Genomic DNA, 20,283 nt, shown 5'->3' with positions numbered 1-20,283 from the left:
CTCACAGCCCTTGAATTTTTGAGTTCCTGCCGCAGGTAAGGCACTGTGTAAGGTGCCTGTCCTGCTTTATCTCAGGAAATCATCAAAACAATAATGGGTTATTATTCCCATTTTAGAGCCTTGAGCTCAGGAGGGCTGGGGCTCAGCCTGGGGCTTATGTGTGAGCTTTTAGAGCCTCAGTTCCCTGATCAATAAGATGGGGACAGAAACCTTTGCTCCGTCTACGACCAGAGGGTCCACTGAGATCCAACATGTGCACTGGCACCTCTGCCTCCGTGCACTTCCGGCCCCCTCACCTCTCCAGGGTGTGCAGTGCTTTCCGGTGCAACTCATCCTGCTTGCATTTCAGAGTCGCTGGAGGAGACAGGATGGAGACAGCCATGAGGGGATGCGGAGGGTGCCAACCCAGCCCTGCCCCACCCCAGGGCACACAGGATCTGCAGGGAGAGGTCCCATTGGGCCCTGTTTGGCAAATGCTTGTACCCAAGCAGCTCCAACTGATGCCACCCACTGCCCTGGTTACTGGGGGAGGGTGTGCGGTGCCCACCTGGCCCCAGCCCCTGGCATGGTTCTTGGCACACCAGGTCCTTCCACTCCACTGCCTTCTTTGCCACCTGGGCCAACCTGACCCTCTCAAAGGCCTGAGCCTGGAGAAAAAGGTTCTTACTTCCGTCCTGGCCACATGCCTCCTTGGGCTTCCTTACCCACGAAGCCGCTGCTTCTTTAGCCATTTTAACAAATTTTAAGTGTACAATTCAGGGGCATTAAGTACACTCACAATGTGTAACCATCACCTCCAGAGCTTTTTCATTACCCTTAACAGAAAGTCTACACCCACTGAACACTAACTCCCCTCCCCCTAGACCCCTCAAAACCTCCATTATACTTTCAGGGGCCAATACCTATCCCAGGTTTAGTCTGGGGGGCCCATCACTCCCTATCTCTCAAGCTAGAAGGATACAGAAGTAGGTGGCTGCCTGATCCCTGGGGGACACACAGCTGAGCTGGCAGGGTTGGGAGAGAATGCCAGGCTCTTGGTGGCAGGAGTGAAACCTCTCTGCCAAGCACAAGTATTTATTAAACACCTACTGTGTACCCAGCTCTACATCATGCATGGAGGGGGATCCAAAAGACCTCAGAAGGTCACAGCAGTGCTGAAGTTAAAGATGAACCAGAATGCACTAGAATGTGGGGTCAGGGCTGGCAGCCCTTACAGTTGCCAGCACCACAAGGGGCACCAGAGGCAGAGGCTGGGACAGGCTCTGCCAGGAGCTGGGCCTTGAAGAAGGCATCTCTGAGAGTAGTGAAGTCTGGGGAAAAGTGAAAATGGGACTGAGGGGTGTGTTTGTGTGTGTATGTGTGTGCACTGTCCCAGAGTAGTCAATGGGGATGTGTTGGGAGGTGGCCACTGATGGAACAAGAGGCCTGGGGAGGGCTATTCGGTCTGAGTCACCCCAAGAAGAGGCTGAGATCCTGGCACTCACCGTCAGTGGCCTGCAGGCTGTAGGTGAGACCCAGCGCCAGGTAGCCCTTGGAGAGGAACTCCCCAGCTTCCTCCCCGAGGTTGACCACCATCATGGCAAAGCACTCTGCCTCCTCCAGCTGCAAAGAGGAGAGGCAAAAGTCACTGGGATGGCTTTGCTGGCCTTGGCATGCAAGTCACTCATAGTCACCAGCCCTGCAATTCCTAGTGTGTGGGCAGCATGACCAAAAGGGCCAGGTGGCTTGTCTGAGGCCACACAGCCAGAGTGGGAGGATCAAAGCTGTTACCTCTGTCAGTGATGCCTGGACCTCACCACCTACCCAGGGGCCAGTGCTCAAGGTTACAGGGCACTACCTTGCTCAGAGAAAGCTTCGTTTGTCCCAGGGATCCGTGCCTCCCATCACTTGGTCTGTTGAGAGCATGGACCCAGGACCAAGCCAGTCAACGCCAGCTCCTTTCCTCATCTGGCCTCTGCAGGTACCTGTGTCTGTCCCTGCTCAGCAGAAGGAAACCAGGGACAGGGGGAACAGACAGGGGTCTGGGGCTGGGTGTAGGGGGATACCGCCCACCCTACAGAGTGGCCAGGCTGCCACTTCTGTTCTGCCTGTGAACTCAAACCCTGACCCAGAGAGCTCAAATTTTTCAGGGGGAAAAAGCCTCGGGCTGTTTTTGTCCTGTTCCAGTTGGAAAGGGACCAACTGGCACAGGTCACGTGTGCACACACCATTATATACAACATATGACACAAAGAGAGGGGCAAACACAAGGCAGGCCTCCGGAGCCCTCTGGGTCACCCATGGAGGTCAGGTCAGTTAGGGAGGCAGGGGACAGCTGGGGACCTCAGCCATGCCCACTCACAGCCTATAGGCCTCTGAGAATGTCCCCTTCCTCCTTTCAGGCCCAGGAATGTCATCTGCCCACATGCCTGGTGTGGCAGTGTACCCAAGTTCGTGTCACCAAGAACAAAGATCGGTTCTGCCCCATAATAAGGAGGCTTAACAAAGGTCCCCTTGTGTGGGTGTTTTCCCCCAGTAGAGGCCCATGAAGTCAGTCAACCAGGGAGCAGAGTCAAACCTAAGTTGGCTTCTGGCACCCAAGCCAGTGCGCCCGGCCCTGCTCCTGTCCTTGCCTAGGCCCAACCCCACTCCCTTGGGAGAGGGGCAACTCTGTGCATCTTGTGGCATGACCACTGGCCATAGCTGGGAGTGGGAGGACAATGGACTCTCTCTCCCTGGAGTGTGGAGTTAAGATGCTGAGACAGAGGCCATCAGTGTGGAGAAAAGAGTTGAGCTGAGTCCACCATTTGGGTGCAGCTGTGGTGGGCTACGGTGCAGGACAAAGGTTGATGGAGCAGAGAACACAGTCAGTGAACAGAGAGGGAAAGAAATAAAACCAAAGTACAAGGGAGCCTGAGAGAGTGATCTGACAGTCCAGAGAGAGATGGCTGAGGAGGGCTGAATCCCTCTGTGGTCCAAGCGCCATCCCTGACAAATGTTGACCAGGGCAGCCTTCTAGTTTCCTCCTGGTCAAGCTCAAGCTGCAAGCTGCTGGCCTGGGCAGTGGGTCACCTCCAGGTTCGTAGGCTGGCCATTTAAAAAAAATGAAGGAGTTGGGGAGCTGGGCCTGAAACCATTAGAGCAGAGGAGTTGGGGTTCAGGGGGAAGTAGCAGCTCAGGAAACCCCACAGCTCTCTTGGAGCACCTGGCCCTGCAGGACTCAGGAGGGCTACAGGGCCCAAAGTCAGAGCCAGGTTGAGACAAGCCCCCAGACACCGGCTCTGATCCTGGCTCGGCACCTAATAGCCATGGGGCCTTGAACAAGTCACTTAGTTTCTGGGCCCCAAAGGTCCTCACTTGCAAAATGCAGAGTTGGACCCCCAACTTAAACTGCTCCTCCCTACAAACCTCCACTGAGGCATCTGCAGCACCACACTCTGTGCTGGGCCGAGCTGGGGATGCCCAATGACAAGGGGGGCGGGATGCCTGGTGAGCTTGCACGGGATCCTGGAAGCCAAACAAAGAAGGGCAGGACCCCACAGAACAAACTGGCTCTTAATTAAGGCTATACTGTGTGGGGCTGGCATGGGACTATGGAGCTTCAAAAGAGGGGCGATCGTGTGGCCGGGGTTGTCCAAGCAGGTCTCAGGTCAGGGAGGAGGGGCAGCAGGCACGATGGGAAGAGTGAGTGAGCAAAGAGCACCTTTCCTCCTTCCTAACATCCCCATTGCTGATGCAACTCATCTCACACACTGTCTTTAGTCCTCACTATGCCTCATGCAAAAGAAACAGGCTTTTTTTTCAATAAACCACCAAGTACAAGTTATAAAAAGAATCGAGAAACCTACTGCACTCCATGTGTAAACACTCTCTCATGGCCACGTCCTTCTACTCGGCCAACGCCAGCTTCTACCTCCTGCAACCCACATGGAGAGGGTGCTGGGAACAAGGCCCCGCGATTACTGGCAAACAGGGAAAATTACTCTCTAGTTCAAACATGTCATATTCTGGATTAATAGAGCTCACCATATTTTAGCTTTAAAAAGCAAAAACATACATCCTTAGCTTGTTCACTTGTGGTCCACTCTGACCCCCAAGCCAGTAGCCTTCCTTCACCAGTACTTGCCAGCCTTATCCACATAGTTTAAAACAATCTCTAAGCATGGTGTCAGCATTTCTCTCAAATCAAACTCACAAGGCTTCAACGTACCATTGCTACATAGCCAACACTATTTTGATTTCTTTTACCAGAAACAAAGCAGCCTTTTACATGTGAAGCCAATGCAGTGATTAAGAAGGAAAAGAAATATTATCAAGTCCATTAAGTATGACAATATCCAATATGGTAAACCCCCAAGTATATATGTATTTTTAAATATAAAATATATATTATAAAAACAAAAACTATTTAAAGAAAAAATATATATATATAATGCATGATTCCTCTTCATCTAAGACAAGAGTGGGATTCCTAAAGCCCTTGAGAATGTGGCTTTTTCACCTTTGTCCTGAAGAACTATAATCCAACCTAAGTCCCGAGTCAGCTCCACACCCATGATAGCTCTCCACGAAGAGCGCAGGGCAGCCTAGTAGCTAAGAACACAAGCTCCAGGGCCAGACTTGCTGGGCTCAAATCTCAGTCTGGCTACTTACTAACTGTGTGGCCTTGGGCACATCACTTCATGCTGCTGTGCCTCAGTTCCCTCTTCTGTGAAATAGGAATAACAACTGTTTGCTTCACAGGGTTTCTGAGAGGACTGAGTGGGATGAAGACATGGTGAATGCTCAGAGCAGTGCTTGAATAAAAGTAAAATATTATTACTAGTTGTAACTTTATATCTATAATTAGTTCAATCTTCCAGAAAATTTTAAAGTCTCTGCCTGATAGATGCAGCCAGTGCCATCTAAGTAGATCGCTCCCCTATAGCTATGTGATCTAGGCTCAGTGACAAATTAAAAAGGGGCAAAAAAGATCCTCCTGGATCCAGAGAGGGGACACGACTGCCCACCTTCTGTCTCTGGCCTGACCCTCAGTCATAGAAAAGGAGTGACTGCACAAGGACAAGCCAGGTCTCCACAGCCCTAGGCAGGCCACTATGCCAGGGTGCTCAAACTCTGACCTCCACCCATGGTCCGGGACACACAGACATATAACCACTAATCTACCCATTGTCACAACACTCACCCCAACTGTGGGTAATACACTTGGACATTTTCTATCCTCTAACAGTCTATTTCTATTATTATTATTATTTCTAATCCTCACCTGAAGACTTGCTTAGAGAGAGAGAGAGAGGGAGAGAGAGAGAGAGAGAGACATTGACCAGGGATCGGACCTACAACCTGGGCATGTGCCCTGACCGGGAATCAAACCAGCGACCTTTGGGTGCACAGGACGATGCTCAGCCAACTGAGCCGCTCTGGCCAGGCGCGATTATTTTTTGAGAGTCCTATTTCACAGCCCACTGATGGGTATCGACCTGGGCTGTGAAAAATCGTTGATTGGGCTGCGCAGCATCTGCCCATCTACAACCACCTTGGCCATCTTTCTCCCCACCTAGGACCTCACTGGTCCTTTCCAATCTCCAGACGCTTCCTCTGTGGCCTTAAAATGAACAGCTGCTAGCTCTGTAGTTATGGCTCCTGCTTCTGCAAGATTCGCTCAGGTTACAGCACTGGGCCCTCTTTGCTCATCAAAATACTTCTAGGGATGATGGGTTTTCAAAGTTCTTTTCAACTGTTCCCTTTCCGATGATATGCTGCTTTTAATACCTCCTTTACCCATGGCAGCCATGTAACTTTGCACAAAATCCAGGTGGAGATCCCCCCCCCTCCCTTGCAATTCTAGAGCGAGTTAGTGCTTACCTGACTTTTCCCAGCACCAGGGCCACCTGATGGGATGGGTGTTTCACAGTGAAGGCTCTGAGGCACAGGGAACTAAGGGACCTAACCAAGGTCCCCCAGCTAGTAAGTGGCAGAACTGAGTTTCCAACCCAAGCCTGTATCATGTGTTGACTCTTGACCTTTGCTTTCTATAAGTAAAAAAGTGACTTGACAAGTTCCTGCATCTCTCCAGCCGTCCTAATTTGGTCCCCACACAAGACCAGCTTTGGCTGCACACCCTTGCTCACGCTCAGGCTGCCTTCCACCTCCAGGGCTGCCTAAGGTTGCCCTGGGAATCTCCCCCCTTCCCCTCCCTGGGAACTGGAGAGAGGTCACTTCTGAGCCTGCAGAGCTTGTTTAAACAGCACCTCCGGTTTCTCCTGAGGCCCATCCCACAAGGCCCAGGTGCTGTCGTTATCTGCTCTATTGAAAATGCACTTTTGTCTTCCTGGGAGGAGCAGGCCTCTTTCTAATTCTCACAAGCTAATGGCAAGAGAGCTGCTGTTCTTTCTTCCCTACCTCATAAACACTTAATCCATCTTCCTGGCTCTGCCCACCCCAGAATCTGAAAAATGAAGGCAAAACCACAAAAAGCACATCCCTTCTGAGAGCCTGCTGTTCTGAAGAGGCTGTCACAGGGATAGCTGCCATTTATCATGAACCTGAAATGTGCTAGCAGGGACACTCCTCAGCTCTGGTGTTTGCAGGTCACAGATAACGCACAGCGAGGGTGAGTAACTGCCCTGAAGTCACACAGCACTAAGTGGGATTTGAACCCTGTCCTCTCTGCCTCCAAAGCCTGCACTCTTTCTACCACCCCACACAACCCCTCCCCTCACGGGAAGAGGCCCCGAGACAGTATCACAGACCCTTCCAAAGAGGAGCATGGCTCGCTTTTCCGTTTCATAACCTCTCCTTCTCCATCTGTGTGCACACATGCACACACCCATCCATCCTCCTAGAAAGGAGTCAATGTTTTAAATTACATGAATTTTAAGTAATTGTGTTTGAAGGGATATTAAAAAATATTTACATCTCCCTTTTCTCCTGCCCCAAATAACTGACTGGGGACCCTGGAAGATGTTGGCCATGCCAAAGCAGGAGGCTGCCACACACAGCTGTCACCTAGGGAAGCTTCACGATCAGCCTCCTGCCTGATCCCACAGCTGCCCCAGCTGCTCCCACCTGGTGGCAAACCCCACATCAACCAGCACGTGACCATCCCTCTGCCTGGTCCCCTTCCCACCCACCCTCAGACCCAGACCCAGCCTGGGAAGTCCCATACTGGCTCTGGGCAAAAGGACAGGACATGGGACAGCAGGTGCTCCACCTCTGGGCACATGGCCACCCAGTCCGGTTTCATCCAGCACGACTCGTTTTTCAAATGTCCCAGTTTCAGCCTCCCTTCCTGCAACCTGGGCCAAACTGTTCACCCCTGGATTTCTGACCCCTGCTAACAGGGCTTGGCTGGACAATGGCTGGGCCTGCTGGGGGCTGATGTGAGCCAGAATAGCTACAAAGGCAGGGGACAGAGGCGATGTCAGAAACCTTTCAGGATCCATGCCCTGTCCCAAGTATTAGCACCTGCCGTGTGCCAGTCAGACCCATTCTTCCTGCTCACAGCCTTGATAACAAAGAGTGCTGGCTATCCCTCTCCTGGCCTTGTTCCTGTTTCTGTTCTCAGCCCAGCAGCAAACCAGGGAGCCAGGAAAAACCACTGAATGAGATGTAGAACTCTCACACCCAACCCTCCAGGCCAGCTGGAGCAGGTGTCATTCTATAAGATATTAGCGAACACCTACTATGTGCAGGGTTCTGTGTGGGAAAGAGGGGCTCAGGGTACAAGACATGGCAAGTGAAGAAGCTCCCATCAAATTGGGAAGACAAGTACCATATAAGACAGAATTTGGTGCCACGTGTTTGTGCTCACCGGCAAGTAGGAGTCATCCAATAAACTCCAGGCATCAACTCTGGGCTGGGCTTTCAACAAGCAAGACAGACAGTCCCTGCCCTCAAGGAAACACCAATGATTACAATGGGATGTGCTAAGTCCAAGGCAGGTGTAAGCGAGGCTTTAGGGAGCTGTGCTGGTGAGGTTTTGGTGAGGGAAGGCTGCCAGAGACCCTCCTCCCCCAGCCCTCCAAGAGGGACCCACCCCTGCCTGTACCCAATTTAAACCCAGGCTCAAACCAGGCCCCTAACCCAAACATGCTCTCAGCTGAGGTTAAACAACTCCCCCTCCTCCCTGATTCTGATGACAAGTCTGCATGTTTAAGTTTCCTTTTGGGCTTTTCTATTTATGTTGTCATTGATTACTTTGCTCCTAACTCATCTGATTTCAATTTGGACTGATTTGATCCTAATTTTATTACCATGTAATCTGAATGCACATAATTACTGTAATTATGCTGCTGAGGGAAACAGCTCCTCCACGGCGGGAAGACCTAAATTTAGGACTTCCTGGCAAAGGCGGCTGTTGGCTGGGTGGACCCACAGCCACCTCAAAGCTGGCAGTCTCTGGGAGTGCAGATGCCCTCCCCCACCCCACCTCAGCGAGATGTGTATTTTGGGCTTCATCTCAGTGATGGGGTTGAGGTCCTTCTCAGGAATCCTGCGAAAATGTAGGACTGTGAGCTAGAGGTTGGGAACACCCTCTCTGTGTTCTCCAGCCCATACCACCACCCTCTGTTGCACTGCTCAGCCTGGGTGTCTCCTTTCTGCCGGCAACCACATACCCCCCACATCCCAAGGCTGTCCTATGTCTAGGGTGCAAGATGCCAGCAGTCTCCCTGAAAAGACTTGGGAGAGCAAGAGGTTTTCCTGCTAACCATGGGGCTGGGGAAAGCAAGCTGTGATGGAAGGGCCTGCCACTGGTCTGTATGGATCCTTCCCAGACGTCCAAGGCCTCCTCCTGCAGGAAGCCTCTCTGACTCATCCAGCTCTCTCCATACTTTGTCACTTATATCAACGGTATATACACAGCACAATGGGCATGCCCCTGTCTCATGCCCACCTGCTGCCATCCTCCCGCAGGAAGCTGCAGGGACCTGCTCACCCTGAGCCCACAGCTCACTTACCCAGTGCAGGGACCCAATGCAGACCTTGGCGGCCATCAGAGGCACAGTGGGGTCCGAGGGCCGCAGCTTCACACACTCCCGTAGCAGAGACACGGCGTAGGCCGACTGCAGAGGAAAGAGCAGGCAACGCCATCATGCAACAGACCGGGCGCCTCACGCACGGTGGGCGGACCTTCCAAACGGACAGTCCTGGCTCTGCGCCCCTGTCCTCCCAAGAGCCAGGAAGAGGGCCCAGTAGGAGCCCAGGCAGTGTGGGCAGACAAATCCCTCCCAGACCTGTTTCCTCATCTGGAGAATGGAGGATGTGACCCCTACCCAAAAGGGATATGGTAACAGCTAAGGTGACAACAGACGGAAGCTCTTTAAAAGGAATTCAACCCGAAACACCCATCAGAAAGAACTTACACACCACTATGTTCAGAGCAGCACAGTTTACAATAGCTAAGGTCTGGAAACAGCCCAAGTGCCCATCAGTAGATGAGTGGATAAAAAAGCTGTGGGACATTCACACCATGGAATACTATGCAGCTATAAAAAAGAAGGATCTCGTACCCTTTGGGACAGTATGGAGGAAAACTGGAGATTATGCTGAGTGAAATAAGCCAGGCAGAGAAAGACAAGTACCACATGATCTCATTCATATGTGGAAAATAATGAACAAAATAAATTGATGACCAAAATAGATCCAGAGACATAGAAGCATGGAACACGCTGAGGGATCTCAGAGGGAAGGTGGAAGTGGTGGAGTGGGTGGGGAGAGATTACTTGAAAAACTTATATGCTTATATGCATAACCTATGGACACAGACATTGGTATAGGGAAGGCCTGGGGGTGGGGTGGATACAGGGTGGAGGGGATCAATGGGGGGGGGAAGAGGGGACATCTGTAATACTTTCAACAATAAAGAGAAATTTAAAAATAAATAAATAATTAAATAAAATAAAAAATACCGTAAAAGGAATTCAAATGTGAACCACACAAATTTCAGAGATAGAAAGGAGCTCTCTCAAACTTCTGAGTTCAACACTCTTGGGTTAATAGATGATAAGATTAGGCCAAAACCACATGGACTTGGAGGCAGGGTAGGTGGTAGGGAGTGGGGTGGAAGTGTAAAGGCTGGCAGACAAGGAGGAGAGAAGCCAAGGTTGCAGAGCCAGAGAGAACCTCCAGACAGGAATCTGGGGACCCCCCAAGGCTCTAGGGACTCAGTCATGGATATGGAATGAGACTGGACCTGCTGAGGTTGGCCAAGTGTGGACGGAGGGCCACAGGGGAGAGCATCCAGAGCCAGGCAGGAATATAGCTAACCACAGTAATGAGAAGAACACCAGCAACACTTATCTACATCCCATTACGGACCAAGCATTGCTGTAAGTCAGGGCCAAGTCAGGCCCTCTGCTTGCTTTTGTAAATAAAGTTCTGTTGGAACTCAGCCACATCCATTCATATGTGTATTGTCTGTGGCCACTGTCATAATGCAAAGGCAGAGCTGAGCAGTTCCCACAGAAACTGCCTGCAAAGTCAAAAATGTCTATTCTCTGACCCTTTGCAGAAAGGCTGCTGACACCTGTTGCAAGTGCTTTACAATATTAAGTCATTTAATTTTCACAACTCTCCTATGAGGTAGGTGCTATGCCCCTATTCACAGATGAGGAAACAGAAATGTAGAGAAGTTAAGTAGCTTGTTCAAAGCCACACTGCCCATAAGTGGCTGAGCTGGGGTTTGAACAGTCTGGCACCAAGTTTGTAACCACTACCCTATCCTGTCTCTGTGGTGACTGCCTTGGCCAGAGAGGCCGCCTCTGTCTCCCGGCTCCCCCTGCCCTCCCTTCACCCCCCCAGGCTAAAGGCTGGAACCTCTGACTGAGTCCAGTGCTTTTCCATGAACTCAGCAGTGACCTCCCCACCACCACCACCACCCAGTGTGTACACTCCCCTTCCTGTGTGAGCCCCAAGTAGGCAGGGACATATGCGTGTAACTTCAACAATTCCCACATGCTGGGCACTACTGCGGGCTGAGCTCCTCACCATCAATTAGCTCTTACCCTCCCTGGCAACTCCGGAGGTACTGCTGAGAAAACGGGGGTTCACCTGTACACAGCATGGTGTGAGGGACTGGTGGATGCAGACCTGGGACCCCACTGGTCTGTATCCACCCTGGCCTCCCAGCCTCTCTTGAGCTAACCCTCCTTTTTCCACCAGCTAAGGAAGGAGAGCTTTTCTCAGCCCAGATGTGAGCCCTGGGCTCTGGGCTCAGGCTTATTAGGCCAGTTCTAGACGTCTCGGTCAACAGCCTGCTCTGTGCCCAGTACTGTGGGAAGGGGCAAGAGGCCATGGCGACGGGCTGTCAGGAAGGCTGGGGAGAGAAGACAAGCACTGCCATCCCCCGCTGCTCTCTCAAGAAACAGGACCACGCACAAGAGGGCATTAGATGACAGGCTCCGGCAGGCTGGGAGACCCACAGAGCGCCCCGCGTGGGCTGGAGCAAGGGAGGCTGCAGGAGGGGCTTGAAGGGGCTGCAGGGCATCCACCTCTCCCGAGCCCCTCCTGTGCATGCTGCTCCCAGCACCCTCACCCCGGCCCCTCTGGCCACACACCCCACAAGCTTCGAGGCCTCTCCTCGGCTTCCTTCCCCAGCTGCTGACCTGCGCCTCCCTAAAATACAGGGTTCTCTAACCCTGACCCTCCCACATTCATTCTACCCCCACACAGGCCACAAAACGCTGCTATTTAAGGAGCCATCTGAGGACTCCATAGGCAGGGCAGCCTGCATTTTTTTTATTTTTATTTTTTGTCATACTCGTTACCTAGCAACACAGCCAATGGGACTGCTGAGGAAACCAAAAGATAGAGCGACCTAAATCATGGAACTCCCTCTCTTCTTGCAGGCTGAAGTGCTAGGTACATTTCTATCTGCCCTCCTGGGAGACCTTTTGTGCACAATCCCAGGTCCAGAACCTTGCTTTCTGCCTTAGGATCTTAGAAAAGGTGAGGTCTGGCCAACCAGGCTGACCAATCTGGTGGGCAGGGTTCCTCAGGGAGGTGGAGAGTGTATTCTAGAACAATCCCCTGCTGCACCCAACCCAGGGGTAGGTGCAACCCAGTGTCTCCAGCGTGAGGAGCCTCATGTGAGGATCTCAACAGTCACCCCACACCCCATCTGTAAGCCCACTCTTGTGTGCACCTTGCTGGTCTATGAAGGAGCCGGGCCGGGACACCAGCTCCCTGGACCCTGAAACATGCTGGGCTATGTTTGGACCCCTCTGAGCCTGTCTCTTCTCAGTAAGGAGGTGGAAGACCCCATACCATCCATGGCATCTTCTCCTGAGATTGGGGGCTTCCAGGAGCAAACACAGAAATTAAAGCTAACTTCATGTGTGATCATTCTGAGGAGGGGACCCCAGCTTTCCTTAGCATCTCAAAGGGGTGCATGACTCACAGAAGGGTGAGAACCACTGGGGCCCTGGCTCTCCTCCTGGTCCACGCTCACTATTACAAAACTAGAGGCATTTTCTCTGTTCCCTGGAGGGAGGAAGCTGTCACATGCCACCGTGAGCTGTCTGCCCAGACTCCATGTAAGCTCCAGCCTGGCTCCTCCCTCCCCACCTCTGTTCTGAGTTCTCCCTGAGCCTTGAAAAGGCCCCACTGAGCACAGAGCCCGGAATGTCATGTCCTGCTCTGTGGGGTGGCCAACGTTATGGGAGAGGAGGAAGAGGTTTGGGAAGACAAGTGCCCAGCAGCGCAGGGGAAGGGAAGGCTCCCCACTTGATTCTTGGCTGCGCTTCCCACCTGTCAGGCTACAGCACCTGTTCTCCTTCCCTGTCCCTGCCAGGACCCAGCCTGTGCACCCTCCACTTGTGACAGAGGCCCTGGCAAGCTTAGAGGGCCCTCCTTGGAGACGGCTGCGGGGCTAGAAATGGCAGGTGGCACAGATGGGCGGGCAGGCGGAGGAGGAGGGGGCGAGGAATTCCCTCAGCCCCAAGAAAGGGCCCTGGGTGTTTACAGCTCTTGGAATGATCTGCGAGCTCTTGCCATCTTATTTCCTGCCTTCGAAGCATCCTCAGTTCCAACAGCCCCAGCACCCAGCCCCAGAAAGCTTTTCCTATCATGTCGCTACTTAAAATAGAAGCTTACATAAGCATGATTCTCATCCGAGGGAAAATGAGGGGTGCTGGAGCAGTCCTTGGTGGGTAGAGAGCAAATGCAGCCCTTCAACCGGGGATACGGTCAGCTCCAGGTTCACGGGGGGGTCCTTCCCTGACTCCACGCTTGGGGGCAGGATGTTGGCTACAGCCCAAATGGAACAACATTCCCCTTGCTGGAACCGTCTCCCCATGCCTGTCTCATGCAGTCAGGCCCATCAATTTACCCATGGAAATGCCACAATGCCTCATGCGTGCACATATTCTCGGAAAAAAGCAGCCATAGACTCACACTGCATACCTGGCACACCTGAAACTCACACATGGACACTGGATTCACACAGGGGTCTGTATGTGGCCCTCCCATGCCCTCTCTCCTGGAGATGAAAACCAGATGCCCGACAACATTTCTGAGTCCCGCATGCAGTCCCCACCTCTGGGAGGGACCCGAGGGGAGTGGAGTCCCCCAAGAGTGAATGTGCAACTTCCAGTGCCTGGGCCTTACCTTTCCACAAGCCACCATGGAGAGGGCCACTTGGTACCAAAGGTGAAATTCTCCACATGCAAACTTCATGGCTCGTTCCAGGCACTGCAGAGAGGAAGAGGGTCAGCACTTCTCCAGGACGTGCCCCAGCCCATCCCGCCCTCCCAAAGTAATCACTGTCCAAGTCACTGCCCTCAGAGGCTGTGGGAGCCTGTATTTGGTTCTAGTCAGAAAACTCCAGGTAACCTGTCCATGCGACAGGCATGCTGTGTTATCCCACGCAAGTCTCTAGCCCTCTCTGGCCCTCGGTCCCCACCTCCATAGCATGTGAATGATCTCACACGGTGATGGAGAAAAGCAAATGAAATGAGATTTATGGAAATGCTTTCAAGATGTAGACATCCAATAAAAATAATACAGCTGACATTTATTAATATTGTGCATGGCACTGTTCTCAGCTTTTTACATGTAATAACTCATTTACTCCTTGCAACAACCCTGTGAGGTGGATTATCTAACTACCCCCATTTCTCAGATGAGAAAGCTGAGGTCCGAATGACTTGCCAGAGTCACAAGGCCTGTGAGTGGCAGAGCAGGCTGACTGTAAAGCTCATGGATAGAATGGCTCCTCTTCATCCCGCTGTTCTCTACACCCACTGACAAAGTCTACTGCCAGTATATGAGGACAGGATTCACCGTGTGGCCATGATCAGGTGGGGTGGGGGACAGGTGAGGGACGCAGGATCAGACAACACACACTTTGAGAGCTCAGTGGCTTGGGTTCACATGCTAGCTCGACATCATGCCCTGTGCCATCTTGGACAAAAACCACCTCTGCGGGTCTCGCCTTCCTTGTAGTAAACTTGAGAGAACATTTATCCTTCCAGCATTAAAGAGGGGACCATCTCAGAAAGCTCCTTGCACTATGCCTGGCTTGAGCAGGGGCTTGGCAGATGTCACTGTCCCTCCTTTCAAAAGCCCTCTGAAACATGTGGAAAGAGAATCTACTGCCAAGAGGCTCACTCCCATCACAAGGAGACAAGGGCCCCACAGCCACCTTGATCTCTGCCTGGATTTGAAAGCTCAAAAATGTGTGTGCCACGTGCACTGTGGGCAGGGGGCAGAAGAGAGGGGCAGCTCAATACCCCTGGTCCCCCCTACCACAGAGAGGTACCACCCCCTGGGCACAGCTCACTGAGCACTGCCCAACAGAATGGGGGGGGGGGGTCAGATCTCTGCCAGGAGAGGAAGTCACAAAACATGTGTCACCCTGGTCAGTGTGGCTCAGCTGGTTGGAGTGTCGTCCCATACACCGAAAGGTGCAGGTTCAATTCCCAGTCAGGGCACACAGGTTGCGGTTTGATCCCTGGTCAGGGCGTGTACAGGAGGCCACTGGTCAGTGTTTCTCTCTCACATCAATGTTTTTCTTCCTCTCTCTAAAATCAATAAATATATCCTTGAACAACAAAAAGAAACCCACCAGTGTCATTTCTGGGGGAAACTGAGGGTACATAATTTTCTTCTTGTGCCTTTCTATACAATGATGTGTGTTAATTTCAAAAGAAAACCGCAAAAATAACATTAGTAAAAGCAAAAACACTGCCAGTGAAGGGCAGCTCTCTTGGCATTGGAAAGGCACAGTCCCAAGCCTGGCCTCCCAAGAACAGAGCTGCACCCCTTGGTGGCGGCGGGGAAGGGACATGGGGGAGGACCACTGGGGGCTCCCCCTGGTTTCCTCTGAGTACCACGCGACTCTGGGCGGGGCGGGCCGGGGTGCCTCGTACCTCAGAGAGCATGACATACTGGCCCCGCCTGCCCAGCGTGATGCTCAGGAGGTCGTAAATGGCTGCTGCATTCCGCAGGCTCACCGCCCGGTCCTCCTCCTGCTCCGGCGTCCGGCTCAACACCACATCCCGAGTAGCCTGCAGAGGGACATGGGTTGGGAAAGAGTGAGGACAGATAATACACAGGTGCCTGTACCCACAGAGCCCCTGCCTCCCAGGCCGAGACCCAGGCCAGGGAGGGGGCCACACTCCCAGAAACAGGTAGATCCTTCCTCACCCCCACCAAGGCCCTCTCCAAAGAGAGGAGACACTCCGCTCTCAGCCCAGGCTGGGGTGAGGGAGCAGTTCTCAAGGCTTGAGCTCTGGGCGGTCAATGTTTTATTCTGAAAAACCTGAAACCAACAGGAAAGTTGCAAGAATAGTACAACAGTAAACCCAATTGTGAACATTCACCATATTTGCCGTTTCTCTCTCTGCTACGTAAAAACAATGATAGTAAGTTATGACAATATGACCCTTTACCCCTAAACACAAGAAGACATTCTTTTTATAACCACTACAGAAACGCCAAAGTCGGGGAATATAACACTGATGTCACTACCATCTAAAACCAGTTCATATTTGAATTTGCCACCCATCCATCGATGACCTTTCTAGTCATTTATTTTTTCTCATTCCAGGGTCCAATCCAGGGTCACGGTCCTCTTTAGTGTCCTTTCATCTTGGATAAGCCCCTTGGCCTTCCTCTGTCTTTTTGGACACTGGCATTTTTGAGGAGATAGACCAGTTGTCCTGTGGAAGAGCTTCTTGTATTTGTAATTGTTCCCTCACAGAAACAGCTTCAGAGAACACATGGAATTGTCCCGATCAGGTGGGTGGCTCTGCTGCTTGACTCCCAGAGGCAAGCTCAGGCCCTGGGCCCTCGGTGCACTCTTCTCTTACTCTGTGGGTCTCCCAAGTCCCTCTAATAAGGAACCCCCATACTTCTTTCCCATTACCCACATGTCTATCCTTGACCCCCTCCAACCATAGAACTCTCTTTCTCCCCCAAAAGTCTCCCCCAAACTTGAGGTCTCTGTGCTGCATCCAGCACTCAGTTCAGTAGCTCAGAGCTGCCAGGTGGCTGCTCAGGGAGGGGAAGGCCAGTCTGAAGGGGGAGCTCTGTGTCACCAAGCCTGAAATCTCACCATCAGGGATCCCAGACCCTCTTGTTCTGTGGCCTATAGCATGCAGTCCAGGTCCCCTTATACCCATACCCTGGGGACAGCACTCAGGAACAGCTAAACAGAAGTTACAGTGTTTCTGAGCTGAGTAGCAACAGGGTAGGGACCAGGCTGGGGATGCTCTGGGGCCCCTGCGCCTCCCCCACCTCCCAACATACACACTGAGGACTGAAGCAAAGCTGAGTTCTGGCCAGATGCTCCTGCTGGCTGCTCCCAGCATCCTGCCCTCTCCCACCTCTTCTCCCCTTTGCCCACAACGGCCTCTTCCCAGCATCCCCCTCCCTCCGTAGAATGTCAGAATCTCCTCCGTGTGTTGAGACTCACCTTCCTCTACTTTCCCACACAGGACCTCAGACCTTCCTGACAGACTAAAGGGGAACTGCTGGCCCTTAAAAGCCAGATCCTGCTGGTCAGATCCAGACAATCCTTCCTGTCACAGATGGTCCTTCCCCCCGCCACCACCACCCCCTCCAGCCAGGACCACTACCCCTCCTCCAGGTCAGGGTGGAGGCTCCCAAGTGCTACAGAGGCAGAAGCCCAATGGCCTTTGGATATAGGCTGCATGTCCTGCCGTGCAGACTTCAGTTGCATTCCCACAGAGGCTCTGGAAGCCACAGTGCTTATCAGACCCAAGGAAGTGACTCGCCCACGGGGGCATTTCAGGCCAGGGGTCTGTAATAGGTGAGGGCTGCCCACTGCCACCATGGACATGGAGCGGCCCTAGGAGAGGGTATGGGAGGCCAAGAGATGCCCATAAAGGCTGAGCACTGTGCCAGCCCGGTAAACAAGAGCAGGTCAGGCACTCGACATAGTTGAGGAGGGAGAGGACTGGAGAGGGAAAGTGCCAGAGAAACCCCCTCCTTCCTGGTGAAATCCACCCACACAGGCACCAACAGGAAGGGAGAAGGAATTTTAAGGAGATGCTTGGCAGGAGCTATTTCACTGAGCTGTGTAGGAACACAAACTCCAATACTTATTCTGTGTGCGGCCATGTTCATCCCCACTCCCCCCTCCAGCGTTCACCTCCAACAACTCCCCAGCTCAGGCTGCCCACAATAGGGCCCGGGGGGTAGCTTCCACCAGGCAGTGTTGGGGGTGGCGGGTATTAGGGAATGAGAGGATGGGAAACAGTCCCCACTCCCAGCAGCAGGTACCGAATGGCATCTGAGCTAGAATTCTGGTGGGAGACAGAGGTCCTGATGGAGAGGGAGCAGGGCAGGTGGCCTGCAAGGTGGCTTTTCTGTGGGACAGAGCGAGAAACCTGGCTGGGCACATCTAGGATCTGGGGACTCGCCCATGCTGACCAGTCACATTCAGGGGGCAGGTGAGCAGCAAGCTGTCAGCAAAAGTTTCAGTTCTGGTTGGTCTGTCCTTGAAGAGTAGCCCATCCCAGAATCCAACTCCCAACCCCCTCTAGACTGCCCCAGGATAAAGTCTAGCTTCTCCACTCCACCCAGCTCCCCAGTCTTCCCCAGTCCCCACATGGAACTCCCCCTGCAGCTCCCTATCCTCACCACAGCCTGTCACTGTTCCCTCTGTCAATCTGGGTGCCTGCTGGCCTGTCACAACTCGAAGCAGGTATCTGCACTTATCTCGCCAGGCAAGGATGGACCCCCTAGTCTTCCCCTAACAGTGGGCACACACTACAACCAGTCCTGGGGGCAGGGGCATGTCTCTAAACTCCCAGCCCCAGTACAGGCTCACAAAGCACTTTCCTCGATTCACGTGTGTAGAACAAGTGACATTTGAGAGAGAAAGACTTCTGGACCTGGTGGGGGGAACTTCCTCCTGTCTGCCCTAGACCTTGACCTTTAAGAGAGCAGTGTCTCTAGGGTGGGCCTGGTGGAAGGGAGGGGTGGATTTCTAGCCCCGGGAAGGAATTAGGTCATAAGAATAGGAACAGAAGAGGTTGCAGCAGCATCGTTTCAGCGGAGGGACAGGGAAGAGGCTCCCCATGAGGCAGACAGCAAGGGAGGCACTTTCTCAGGGGTCCTCGGGACTTGGAGCCTGTGCCAAGAGGGAAGCATGGTTCCCCAAAGGCAAGCCAAAAGCAGAAGTTTGCCTAGCGGTTGCTATGGCCTTGGGGCAGGGCTGTGGTGAAATGCTCGGTGCTTGCTGGGTTTGGCCTAAGTACGTAACCATGGCAACAGGGCGGGGTGGGGTAAATGGGGCAGAAAGAAGGAAGCTGAACCCGTGGGGGAGAGCAGTGGGGTAGGAATTCAGGTGCAGCTCGGGGACCACAGCAAGCCTCAGGCGGCAAGGCCCCCAACATCCTGGGGGCTTCAAGTCTTCAAGTCCCTGCCCTGGGCACCTGGCTGTACTGCTCCCTCCTCCCCCGGGCTCAGGGCCCTTAAAGCCACACGCAGGCTCCCAGCTCCATCAGCAGCCTGCCTTCAACTAGTCCCAGGCACACTCTCTTCCTTTCAGCATTTACATGGCCTCACCAGGAAATCCTTCAGATCAAATGTAGTAACAGATGTGTTTGAGCCTGTGACCCTTAAAGCAACATATATACCCTAAATTTTATTCCCACCATCATGGTCCTTACTAGTCTTGGAATAATGACAGAATATTCTCCCCCGGAGTCCCCTGGCATAACCCCCAGGCCCACTCCCTTGCCTCCGGCCTGTGGGGATTCCCCACTCTCGTTGAACCCAGGTACTTAATCCCGGGCAGGTTCATAGGGCTGTCCCTGCTCCTAGTCTTGGGCCTCTGGCTGCACTCCCAGGGGCGGCCTCCCCCAGACTAAAGGACATTCACCCCAGGCCTCCTAGTAGGTCAGAGGAGACAAAGCCAAAGCAACGTGCTTCTCTCCATCTTCCATCACCCAACAGCTAATCACGGCCACCACGCCTCACATCTGGTCTCTGGACAAATACCCACGGAGCAAATACGGGCCTCACAGGAAGGCCCACGAGGGAATGTCCATTTCCCCATGTGGGCCAGCCCCTGTGAAACCCATGGCAGCCAGCTTCTGTTCAAGCAGCCATCCCTTATGTGTGTGCCATGCGTTACCCTTTTAGGAGCTGAATTTTCATGTCCATCATCTCATCTGGCCTCACAGTGACCTCCATGGAGAGGCAGAATGAAACCACTATGTTCCCTTCGCAGATGGGGAAACTAAGCCCCAGAAGGTCCTGGGAGTTAAGGCAGAGCCCCTGATGGCCAGACTAGGGCAGCTTCTGCTACCCTGCGCTCCTCTGCCAGCCGAGGTCTGATGTTCTGTGGGCTGCAGGGCCTCAAACAGTAATAACCTTTGCTTCTGACCAGCCCTGTATCTCCTCTCTAACCCTGGACACAAACAGTGTAAGAGAAGGAAAGGGAACTAATCTGTGGACACTCTGTAAGTGGTATCTCATAAATCTCACAAACTATTGTCCTATTTTACAGATGAGAAGACTGAGGCCTGGGGAGACCAGGGAGGCACCCAAAAGCATACAGATAGGTTGTTGAGACTCAGATTAGAACCTAGATATTTTGGCTTCATTCCCAGGCTCTTTCCCTGCCTCCAGGTGCCTCTGAGAAAGCATCCAGTAGGCTTGTCCTGGCCATCAGAGGGTCTGGCATGTCTCTGCTTATGGAAAAACCAAAGCAAAACCCACAGCCAGGCCTTCACAATCAGGCCGACGCTGCTTCTCTGCAGAGAACAAGCTCCTTGGGCAATGTGGCCAGCATCTCGCTCAGCCCTGTTCTCAGACACAGCCTCTCCA

The 20,283-nt window shown here is 52.9% G+C and overlaps 1 protein-coding gene across 1 annotated transcript in view; it reads right to left on the bottom strand.

The window, feature by feature from the left end:
* The window catches only part of TTC7A (tetratricopeptide repeat domain 7A), a 106,657-nt gene that overhangs the window by 41,291 nt on the left and 45,083 nt on the right, over positions 1-20,283 (bottom strand). The window contains exons 9-13 of the mRNA XM_016216977.2: positions 15,351-15,488; positions 13,588-13,671; positions 8,940-9,044; positions 1,485-1,602; positions 297-354 (exon numbers count right to left, since the gene is read on the bottom strand). Coding sequence (XP_016072463.2) covers positions 297-354; positions 1,485-1,602; positions 8,940-9,044; positions 13,588-13,671; positions 15,351-15,488 — 503 coding nt within the window. The remainder of the gene's footprint in view (positions 1-296; positions 355-1,484; positions 1,603-8,939; positions 9,045-13,587; positions 13,672-15,350; positions 15,489-20,283) is intronic.

This window comes from Miniopterus natalensis, chromosome 13, assembly GCF_054644295.1.
Source record: "Miniopterus natalensis isolate mMinNat1 chromosome 13, mMinNat1.hap1, whole genome shotgun sequence".
In the NCBI taxonomy this organism is placed as follows: Eukaryota; Metazoa; Chordata; class Mammalia; order Chiroptera; family Miniopteridae; genus Miniopterus; species Miniopterus natalensis.
Note: the sequence above shows the minus strand (reverse complement) of the source record. Positions and strands in the feature narration are given on the sequence as shown.